This window comes from Camellia sinensis, chromosome 6 (assembly GCF_055761805.1).
Source record: "Camellia sinensis isolate YWXY chromosome 6, ASM5576180v1, whole genome shotgun sequence".
Lineage (NCBI taxonomy): Eukaryota > Viridiplantae > Streptophyta > Magnoliopsida > Ericales > Theaceae > Camellia > Camellia sinensis.
This window is the reverse complement of record NC_138966.1, coordinates 50,683,333-50,694,600: the sequence shown is the minus strand read 5'-3', so window position 1 is coordinate 50,694,600 and position 11,268 is coordinate 50,683,333. Positions and strand designations below refer to the sequence as shown.

The 11,268-nt window shown below is 37.7% G+C and overlaps 1 protein-coding gene across 2 annotated transcripts; it reads right to left on the bottom strand.

The window, feature by feature from the left end:
• Positions 1-6,508: 6,508 nt before the first annotated feature.
• On the bottom strand, positions 6,509-10,356 carry LOC145792652 (uncharacterized). 2 transcript variants are annotated; one of them, XM_082873799.1, is made up of 3 exons: positions 9,923-10,356; positions 8,312-8,376; positions 6,509-7,795 (listed from the first exon to the last, which is right to left on the bottom strand). In XM_082873799.1, the coding sequence occupies exon 3, from the start codon at positions 7,787-7,789 to the stop codon at positions 6,779-6,781; it is 1,011 nt and encodes a 336-aa protein (XP_082729925.1). In that variant the 5' UTR covers positions 7,790-7,795; positions 8,312-8,376; positions 9,923-10,356; the 3' UTR covers positions 6,509-6,778. The 2 variants fall into 2 exon arrangements, 1 of the variants encoding a protein (XP_082729925.1); XR_014332336.1 differs by lacking the exons at positions 6,509-7,795; positions 8,312-8,376 and adding an exon at positions 9,210-9,287.
• Positions 10,357-11,268: the final 912 nt, after the last annotated feature.

Genomic DNA, 11,268 nt, shown 5'->3' with positions numbered 1-11,268 from the left:
AGCCAGCCAAAAACAAGTAATGGGTGGTTGAGTGAGAAAGATTTCGATGTGGAAGAACAAACAAGAGAGACCGGGGCAGAAAATGAAGTTGTTGTTAAGGGTAAGACTAAGGCTACACCTCTTACTGAGAAGGAACAGGCACTAGAATGATTTCAAAAGGAAAAGATAGAGGAGATCCAAGCGAAGATAGCCCTAGAACAAGGCAAGAAGAACCTGAAACAATGGTGGGTGATGCCCAGATAACCAAAAAAGTCGAATGGGATCCCAATGACCGAAAGAGGATGTTGAGGAGACTCAAAAAGTACGGGGATGTTGAAACCCGAGCTGTGGTAGAAGAATAATGGTATGATAATGGAGCGTGTGATGTTAATAAGCTCCAGATGGAACCCGATGCCAGTCCGGTCGTGACTTCAGGAGAGTGGTGGGAAGACAGTGACCTATGTCATGCGTATACTGGCATCGGGTTCCTGTATTTATGAATCTGAAAAAAAAATTATTATCATGCTACAAGATAGTTCACTGTCTTCCCACCAAATTCCTGTATAATTCTTACATCACATCACCACATCACCAAAAGTGCATAAGACCTTTCAATTGCCTAAAATATATGAGATGATCTATTCAAAGACAAAAAAATATTATCATGCTACAAGATAGTTCCCAAGCATTTCCTCCCAAAAAAAAAATATAATACATACCAATCACGAATCCATCAATACATCCAACTTCATAAGCAATTTTTACAATCAACCTCCTTCATAAAAAAAAAGGGTAAGCTTACATCCTAGAATGACCCTAAGCAAAACCTCAACCACAAGATGCCCACCTGTGATCCTTCAAAAAAAATTCTAGTCTTCCAAGTTGAGGCGAGCCACACAAAAGTCTATGAATCTGAAAAAAAAATTATTTAAAAGAATGAGCTAAAGCCCAATGAGTATACCAATACCATGGAGTTATAAAACTTGCTCCTACCAATAGGGTTCAAAATAAAGATACTAAACATAAGAGCTTAATTGGACTTAAATTTATACAAAATAAAAATAAAAATGATGAAATACAATTTTCATAAAACGTTATCAAGATTTTTCCAAGGAATCTCATAAGGCAGAAAAAAAAAACATACATTTGGATAATGAAAGTAAACAAAAATATAACTTTTCAATACATTAAGATTTCATGTCCATCATACAATCCACTACATAGCCTTAGGGTCGCGTTACCTCGCGACTTAGGTGGTGACGGTACCGTTACCCAGAACATAACCATAGGAACATAGCTCATGTCATCGTAGCACTTCAATTCTTGTTTCAATGTTTCGGTCCCCAGGACCCCTTATACATACAACGACCCTTATGGTCCTTAAAACATTTCGGTCCCCAGGACCCCAAAGCATTTTGGCCCTTGTGGCCCCAAAGGCTATATTCGGTTATATGATCAATAAAATAAATACCCTCACATAACATTTCACTGTCATTCAATCATCATCATCATAAAATTTGAAAGACTCAACTTAAATAAATTCTCATAAAAAAATTAATGCTTCATTATACAAATGAAATCATATCTTTATTAAAACTCAACCCTTGGCCTCAATAAATTTATAGATTTTCTTTTTATACATATATCATGATGAAATGTATCATTCACTTCCTTTAATTCAAAAATTATTTTCAAACTTTGTAATAAAGATAGAGGTAAGGTAATTTCCATGGTAAGTATACTCACCTCCAAAAATAACAAAAGTGTAGATTTGAAACTCTACAAATTAATTTCCAAGAGGTGAAGAGATGCCTTCCTCCAATCCTAACAATTAGTAAATAGGATCTCAAATTAGGAAAAGCTTTCAATGAAAATTACAACATCTACAAAAATGATCCTAAATAAAATTATGCTAAGGAATGGCAAGCTAAAGAACTCCTCCAACTTTAAATCACCCAAACAAATAACTTATCCAATCCCCATAACACCCATCCTTTGAACATCTTTGAGTTAGTAACTTTTTAAATATCCAATCAATTTATATGCACAATACCACCATCAATTTACTACAAATGTCAAAAATCAACATTTTTGTATAAACTCAACAACTTAAGTAAAATCTCTTCAATCACTTATAAAATTCCTCCATAGAACATAGAGATACCCAATCCATCATTTATCAACTCAATTTCAACATATAAATTCCCTAACACCAAAATCCCCAATTTTTACATCACATTCAAACCCTAGATTAACCCAAAATCTAAATCTCCAAATCAACCATCAAATTGACCATTTTTTTTTTTTAAACATGTAAAACATTCATGGAAACTAATTGAGAGTATAAAATTCAACAAGCAAACCCCAAATCATAATAGATCTAAAACACAAAAATTTCATCATCTCTAACTCAAAATATGTAAAACCTTAAACTAAACTTTTAGAGAAAGATTCTTACCAAGTACAAGCCTCTAATCCATCAAGAAAATAAATCCCATGCTTTGATTCTTCAAAAGATTAAGAAAAATCTAGAGTTTGTGCTTCTATTGTGTTATTTTCGGATGGATTCAAGGAGTGCCGACCGGACCCTTTTTCCGGCGAGATAAGGTGGCCGGAGGTGGTGGAGATGGTGGGTCAAGGTGGTGGTGTAAGGGTGGAGCAAAGGTGTGGTGTTTGGCCTCCAAGAAAGTAAAGGAAAATGAGAGAGAAAGTAGAGTGAAGTTAGAGAATGAAGAATGAAGAAAAAAAATCTGCACTTCTAATTTTTTTTGTGTTGAAATGGGGTGTTTGGTTACACCTACCATCAAGTTTGGAGTTGGGTTTAGATATCCTAAATGGAGTTTAACATAGGAGTGTGTTTGGCTCTAGATGAAAAGTTGGGAATATTATAATTCTACCCCCCTAAAGGAAAATTTCGTCCACGAAATTTATTCGTTTGTTTAGTCTAGTTCATACCTTGAAAAAGATGTGGATATCGAATTTTCATATCATCCTCCCGCTCCCAAGTAGCTTCCTCCAAAGCATGATTTTTCCACAATACCTTTACTAGTGGTATGGTCTTGGAACGTAGTACTTGATCCTTCATGTCCACAATCTCTATGGCTTCCTCTTCATAAGACAAATCATCCTTGAGTTGGATTGGTTGGAAATCTAACACGTGTGATGGGTCAGGCATGTACTTCTTCAATGTGGATACATGAAACACATTGTGAATGCGAGATAGACTAGGTGGTAAGGCCAAACGATAAGCAGTCTTGCCAATGCGCTCTAATATCTCAAATGGCCCAATATACCTTGGACTTAGTTTGCCTTTCTTACCAAATCGCATCACTCCCTTCCATGGCGAGATTCGTAAAAATACATGATCTCCCACTTGAAATTCCAAATCTCTCCTCCGATTATCTGCATAGCTCTTTTGTCTACTTTGAGCCGCCTTCAACCTTTCTCGAATAATATGCACTTTATTGGTAGTAATTTGAACAATCTCTGGCCCTAACAATTTTCTCTCTCCAACCTCATCCCAACATACTGGAGTTCTACATCTTCGCCCATATAAAGCTTCATAGGGAGCCATCCCAATACTTGATTGATAACTATTATTATATGCAAATTCTATTAAGGTCAAGTGTTCATCCCAACTACCTCGAAAATCTAGGACACAAGCTCTCAACATGTCTTCTAAAGTTTGAATTGTCCTCTCGGATTGCCCGTCGGTTTGGGGGTGAAAAGCTGTACTGAATCTCAGTTTAGTACCCAAGGCATTTTGAAGACTAGGCCAAAAGTGGGATGTGAAGCGCGAGTCTCTGTCTGAAACAATAGATACCGGCACACCATGCAATCTCACAATTTCATCCACATAAATTTTTGCTAATCGATCAAGTGAAAAGTTTTTCTTAGTAGCCAAAAAGTGTGCAGATTTGGTCAACCTATCCACAACAACCCAAATAGAGTCATGCCCCTTCTGTGTGCGAGGCAGGCCCGAAACAAAATCCATGGCAATATGCTTCCATTTCCATTCAGGTATAGGAAGAGGTTGAAGTAAACCAGCTGGGCGTTGATGCTCTGTTTTAATCTGCTGACATACCAAACACCTTGACACAAATTCTGCTATTTCTCTCTTCATATTTGGCCACCAATAACTTTCTCTTAAATTTCGATACATCTTTGTACTCCCCGGATGCATTGCATAAGGTGAATTATGGGCCTCATCTAATATCTCCCTTTTTATCTCGGGCTCATTTGGAACACATAACCGATTTTTAAACATCAACACACCATCTTCTTTAATAATAAAGTCTAACAGAGTACCATCTTTCACTCGAGCTCGGGTCTTCTCCAAAATTGAGTCTTTCCCTTGGGCTTCTCGAATGCGATCCACTAACAAAGGTCTCACTTTAATTGTAGCTAACAAGGATCCCGACTTCCCAACTGCTAGATCAACTCCAATAGATTTTATTTCATGTAAGAGACTAAATTGAATGCTCTGAATGTGAGTTAATTTCCCTGTAGATTTTCGGCTAAGAGCATCGGCCACCAAATTAGCTTTTCCTGGGTGATAATTAATGGTGCAGTCATAGTCCTTAATCAGTTCAACCCATCTCCTTTGCCTCAAATTTAAATCCCTCTGTGTGAATAAATATTTCAAACTCTTATGATCAGTATATATCTCACATTTTTCCCCGTATAAATAATGTCTCCACAACTTTAAAGCAAAAACAACTGCTGCGAGCTCTAAATCATGGGTGGGATAATTGCGTTCATGGTTCTTCAATTGTCTAGATGCATAGGCCACTACCTTTCCATGTTGCATCAACACACAACCGAGCCCTTGATGAGAGGCATCACTATAAACAATAAATCCTTCACCACTTAACGGAATAGTAAGCACTGGGGCAGAAGTTAATCGCTTCTTTAATTCTTGAAAACTCTTTTCACAATTCTCCGTCCACTCAAATTTGGTATTCTTACGGGTCAAATGTGTTAATGGTGCCGCAATCAATGAAAACCCCTCTACAAATCTACGGTAGTAGCCTGCCAACCCTAAAAAGCTCCTCACCTCGGTCACGTTAGTAGGACGATCCCAATTCACCACAGCCTCTATTTTCTTCGGATCCACAAAAATACCTTCACCCGAAATCACATGCCCCAAAAATACGACACGATCTAACCAAAACTCACATTTGCTAAACTTCGCATACAACTTCTTTTCTCGTAAGGTCTGCAATACCACCCGCAAGTGTTGTTGATGATCCTCTTGACTCCTAGAATAAACAAGTATGTCATCAATAAATACAATCACAAATTGGTCAAGGTATGGTTAGAACACTCTATTCATAAGGTCCATAAATGCAGCGGGGGCATTAGTTAGACCAAAAGACATAACAAGAAATTCATAATGGCCGTAGCGAGTTTGAAAAGCAGTTTTCGCTATGTCTTCTTCCTTAATCTTAAGTTGGTGATACCCTGATCTGAGATCGATTTTGGAGAACACACATGCTCCCTGAAGTTGATCAAACAAATCATCTATACACGGCAAAGGATACTTATTACGCACCGTGACCTTATTCAACTGCCGATAGTCGATGCACAATCTCATGGTGCCATCTTTTTTCTTCACAAATAACACAGGTGATCCCCAAGGCGAGACACTTGGCCTAATGAAGCCTTTATCCAATAACTCTTGCAATTGTATCTTAAGCTCCTTAAGTTCCATTGGGGCCATACGGTAAGGTGCACTAGAAATTGGGGCAGTTCCAGGAATTAAGTCAATAGCAAACTCAATTTCTCGATCTGGGGGTAATCCAGGTAGTTCATCAGGAAAAACATCTATGAAGTCACACGCAATTGGTATATCCTCCAATCTTGGACCACTCAATTCGGAGTCAATCACATAGGCTAAGTATCCTTGGCACCCCTTCTTAAGCATTTTTCTAGCGGCAATAGCAGAAATAACATAAGATGGGGACGCACATCGATCTCCACAAAATCTAAATTCAAGTTCCCCAAAATTGGAAAATACTACCTCTTTCCTATAACAATCCACCGAAGCATGGTAAGAAGCCAACCAATCCATTCCCAAAATCAAATCAAAATCAAGCATCTCTAAAGGCAATAAATCCGCTACCATCTCCCTATCTCCCAACTGTAATACACAACCTCGATATACCTCCTCAATTATAACACAATCCCCAATAGGAGTAGTAATGGATAAGCAATAGCCTAGGGGTTCAATAGGTTTATCAGCATGCAAAGAAAATGATAGAGATACAAAAGAATGTGTAGAACCCGGATCAATAAGTACATGTGCCTCCCTACTAAACACATAAATAATACCTGTTACCACCTCCGGATTAGCCTGAGCATCCCGCTGAGTCAAAGCAAAAACTCTCCCCTGCGAGGTTTGTCTATCGGATTGAACACCTCCTTTATTCTGCTTGCCAAACCTAGTCCCAACCTGACCTCCTCATCGGCTTCCCCCTCGGCCGGCACCTGAAATTTTGTTACTACCAACTCCAGTACTAGCAGATGAAGCAGTTCGTGTGCAATCTCTAGCCAAATGTCCGGGTTGTCCGCAATTGAAGCAAGCTCGTGTATCTCCCAAATTAGTCATTTTAGGAACTGTGCAATCTTTCACCAAATGACCCTTCTGGCCACAACGAAAACACAAGTCGGTACCAGCATGACAAACACCTGTATGTGCCCGCCCACATTGCTTGCAAACACTTCGAGTAAACTGAGATGATGTCCCACTAGACTGTCCATGACGCTGATTAGAAATGCTTTGGGTTGGGGTGGGATGCTATCTATTTTTTTGATATGCACTAGAGCTCTTGACTGAACCATAACCATGACCACCTCTTTTTGACGGTCTATTAAATGTGTTCTCATGATGGGATGAACTAAGGTGGCGCTTCTTCTGTTGTTCCGCTAACTTCATTTCTATGACATCTTTCTCAACTGTTAAGGCTTTATCAACCAAGGTCGAATAGTTAGTTATTCCCAATACTCGAATACGAGATTTGATGTCCAAATCCAACCCATCTGTAAAACGACGACATTTGACCTCCTCATCATCCACAAACGAAGGGGCAAAACGAGATAAAGAAATGAACTTAACTTCATATTGAGCTACAGTCAAATCCCCTTGCTCTAGCCGAAGGAACTCTCTTTCTTTTTCATACCGATAGGTAGCTGGAAAGTACTTGTCATTGAAAACCTTAGTGAATTGGTTCCAGGTCAATCCTCCGGTGCCACTTGCCGTAAGTAGGCGTTGCGTGGCCTCCCACCAATATTCAGCCTCCTCCACCAGCATAAAACTAGCAAGTGCAACTCGCTGCTCGTCTGATACTTCCATCACAGAAAATATCTGCTCTACCCTCCTTAACCAGGCCTCTGCCTCCATAGGATTGGGCGATCCAGAAAATGATGGAGCCCCCAACTTCTTAAACCTCTCAATTGCGGTGAGGCGGTTCTCTGTAGGTTGCACAAATGGCCTTGACTGTGCTGCATTCTGTTGTTCAAGGATGTGAGTCTGCCTCTCTGCTAGGCTAGCCATTGACTCTAAAAGGCGCTGCACACTAGGGTCTAAAAATGCTGGAGCTGTGTCAGCCCTTGGTGGTACGACTCTATCTGAATGTCCCACTTCTGGATTGGCACTTGACTCTTGAGTTTGCCCATTATGCGATTCATGTTCAATCTCTTCTTCCTGAACCCGAGGTGGAACTTCATTTCCAACACTAAGATGTGGCTCTCGCTCAGCCTCAAGTACTTCCATAAGGGGGCGACTCTTATGAACTCTTCGCCTTGCCATACGCGCCTGTATAACAAGACAATTAAAACTTAGAATACTAGATCGCTATTAAACATCATCACTAATCGAATTACTAACTACAATACCCTATCAACTTTAATTCTAAAATAACTAGTCTAAAGATTCATAACCTAATGCTCTGATACCAAAAATGTAACGACCCAATGTTGGCAAGGCAAAACCCTGCCAAGAGGGAGCACCTCAAACGCTATAGCACCTTTACGCCACAAATTCCTGTATAATTCTTACATCACATCACCACATCACCAAAAGTGCATAAGACCTTTCAATTGCCTAACATATATGAGATGATCTATTCAAAGACAAAAAAATATTATCATGCTACAAGATAGTTCCCAAGCATTTCCTCCAAAAAAAAAAATATAATACATACTAATCACGAATCCATCAATACATCCAACTTCATAAGCAATTTTTACAATCAACCTCCTTCATAAAAAAAAAGGGTAAGCTTACATCCTAGAATGACCCTAAGCAAAACCTCAACCACAAGATGCCCACCTGTGATCCTTCAAAAAAAATTCTAGTCTTCCAAGTTGAGGCGAGCCACACAAAAGTCTATGAATCTGAAAAAAAAATTATTTAAAAGAATGAGCTAAAGCCCAATGAGTATACCAATACCATGGAGTTATAAAACTTGCTCCTACCAATAGGGTTCAAAATAAAGATACTAAACATAAGAGCTTAATTGGACTTAAATTTATACAAAATAAAAATAAAAATGATGAAATACAATTTTCATAAAACGTTATCAAGATTTTTCCAAGGAATCTCATAAGGCAGAAAAAAAAAACATACATTTGGATAATGAAAGTAAACAAAAATATAACTTTTCAATACATTAAGATTTCATGTCCATCATACAATCCACTACATAGCCTTAGGGTCGCGTTACCTCGCGACTTGGTGGTGACGGTACCGTTACCCAGAACATAACCATAGGAACATAGCTCATGTCATCGTAGCACTTTAATTCTTGTTTCAATGTTTCGGTCCCCAGGACCCCTTATACATACAACGACCCTTATGGTCCTTAAAACATTTCGGTCCCCAGGACCCCAAAGCATTTTGGCCCTTGTGGCCCCAAAGGCTATATTCGGTTATATGATCAATAAAATAAATACCCTCACATAACATTTCACTGTCATTCAATCATCATCATCATAAAATTTGAAAGACTCAACTTAAATAAATTCTCATAAAAAAATTAATGCTTCATTATACAAATGAAATCATATCTTTATTAAAACTCAACCCTTGGCCTCAATAAATTTATAGATTTTCTTTTTATACATATATCATGATGAAATGTATCATTCACTTCCTTTAATTCAAAAATTATTTTCAAACTTTGTAATAAAGATAGAGGTAAGGTAATTTCCATGGTAAGTATACTCACCTCCAAAAATAACAAAAGTGTAGATTTGAAACTCTACAAATTAATTTCCAAGAGGTGAAGAGATGCCTTCCTCCAATCCTAACAATTAGTAAATAGGATCTCAAATTAGGAAAAGCTTTCAATGAAAATTACAACATCTACAAAAATGATCCTAAATAAAATTATGCTAAGGAATGGCAAGCTAAAGAACTCCTCCAACTTTAAATCACCCAAACAAATAACTTATCCAATCCCCATAACACCCATCCTTTGAACATCTTTGAGTTAGTAACTTTTTAAATATCCAATCAATTTATATGCACAATACCACCATCAATTTACTACAAATGTCAAAAATCAACATTTTTGTATAAACTCAACAACTTAAGTAAAATCTCTTCAATCACTTATAAAATTCCTTCATAGAACATAGAGATACCCAATCCATCATTTATCAACTCAATTTCAACATATAAATTCCCTAACACCAAAATCCCCAATTTTTACATCACATTCAAACCTTAGATTAACCCAAAATCTAAATCTCCAAATCAACCATCAAATTGACCATTTTTTTTTTTTTAAACATGTAAAACATTCATGGAAACTAATTGAGAGTATAAAATTCAACAAGCAAACCCCAAATCATAATAGATCTAAAACACAAAAATTTCATCATCTCTAACTCAAAATATGTAAAACCTTAAACTAAACTTTTAGAGAAAGATTCTTACCAAGTACAAGCCTCTAATCCATCAAGAAAATAAATCCCATGCTTTGATTCTTCAAAAGATTAAGAAAAATCTAGAGTTTGTGCTTCTATTGTGTTATTTTCGGATGGATTCAAGGAGTGCCGACCGGACCCTTTTTCCGGCGAGATAAGGTGGCCGGAGGTGGTGGAGATGGTGGGTCAAGGTGGTGGTGTAAGGGTGGAGCAAAGGTGTGGTGTTTGGCCTCCAAGAAAGTAAAGGAAAATGAGAGAGAAAGTAGAGAGAAGTTAGAGAATGAAGAATGAAGAAAAAAAATCTGCACTTCTAATTTTTTTTGTGTTGAAATGGGGTGTTTGGTTACACCTACCATCAAGTTTGGAGTTGGGTTTAGATATCCTAAATGGAGTTTAACATAGGAGTGTGTTTGGCTCTAGATGAAAAGTTGGGAATATTATATGGTACTTTTACAGAGTTTGTAAACCGCTCGAGCAACCAAAGTTGCGCTCGAGTGAAGTGCCCTGTTGCAAAAATTTTGAAAAGTCGTTTCATGCTCCGTTTTCCATTCTCTTTCATTTCTAAGCACTCTTAGGCATGCATTGAGCATTGTCAGTGAACTAAATGAATAAGAAATAGGCCTAAGAGAAATAAAGAAGTTAAGAACAGATTGAATTGCTTGTGATCCAATGTGTCATAGGGTCAAGCGTGAGGGCAAATCCATCAACGAAACACTGTGAGTAATATCTTTGTAAAGATATTTTCAAGTATGTTATCTTCCAAATGCAATTTCTATACAAGCTTCATGGATTTGTTGAATCAGTATTCGATATGCCTAATTTTTGTATAAGGCTCTACAAAGAACGTAATTTGGGCCCAAGACCATTTCATATGTATAAATTGGGCCTGAGACTGTTTGATACATTTGATATGTATAATTGGGCCTGAGGCCGTTCGATATGCTTGAATACAAATGTAATGGGCCAAAGGTCATTTGAATAAAAAGTTGATCATGATCATGAATATGAAATGCGCATACATATGAAAATGGAAAATAATGGGCCCGAGGCCATTTGATACGCCTGAAATGTTTGAATTGTGCCCGATACTGTTTGATGAATCTGACAAAGTTATGCAATGAGCCCGAGGCCGTTTGATATGTTTGATAAGGATCTAAAATGGACCCGAGGCCGTTTGTCAGGTACAACAAAAGCATAGAATGGGTCTAAGGCTATTTGTATACAAAATTTATAGGTTTGATGTATTTAATATGAATCTCATTCATATAACCTCTTTATTTTGGTATTATTCACTAGGCTTTTGCTCACTCTTATTTATATATATGTAGGTGAGCAAAGAGATGTCCAACCCCGGCC

Coding starts and splice junctions, on each gene's coding strand:
- LOC145792652 (XM_082873799.1), bottom strand. CDS start 7,789: ATGGCAAGGCGAAGAGTTCATAAGAGTCGCCCCCTTATGGAAGTACTT.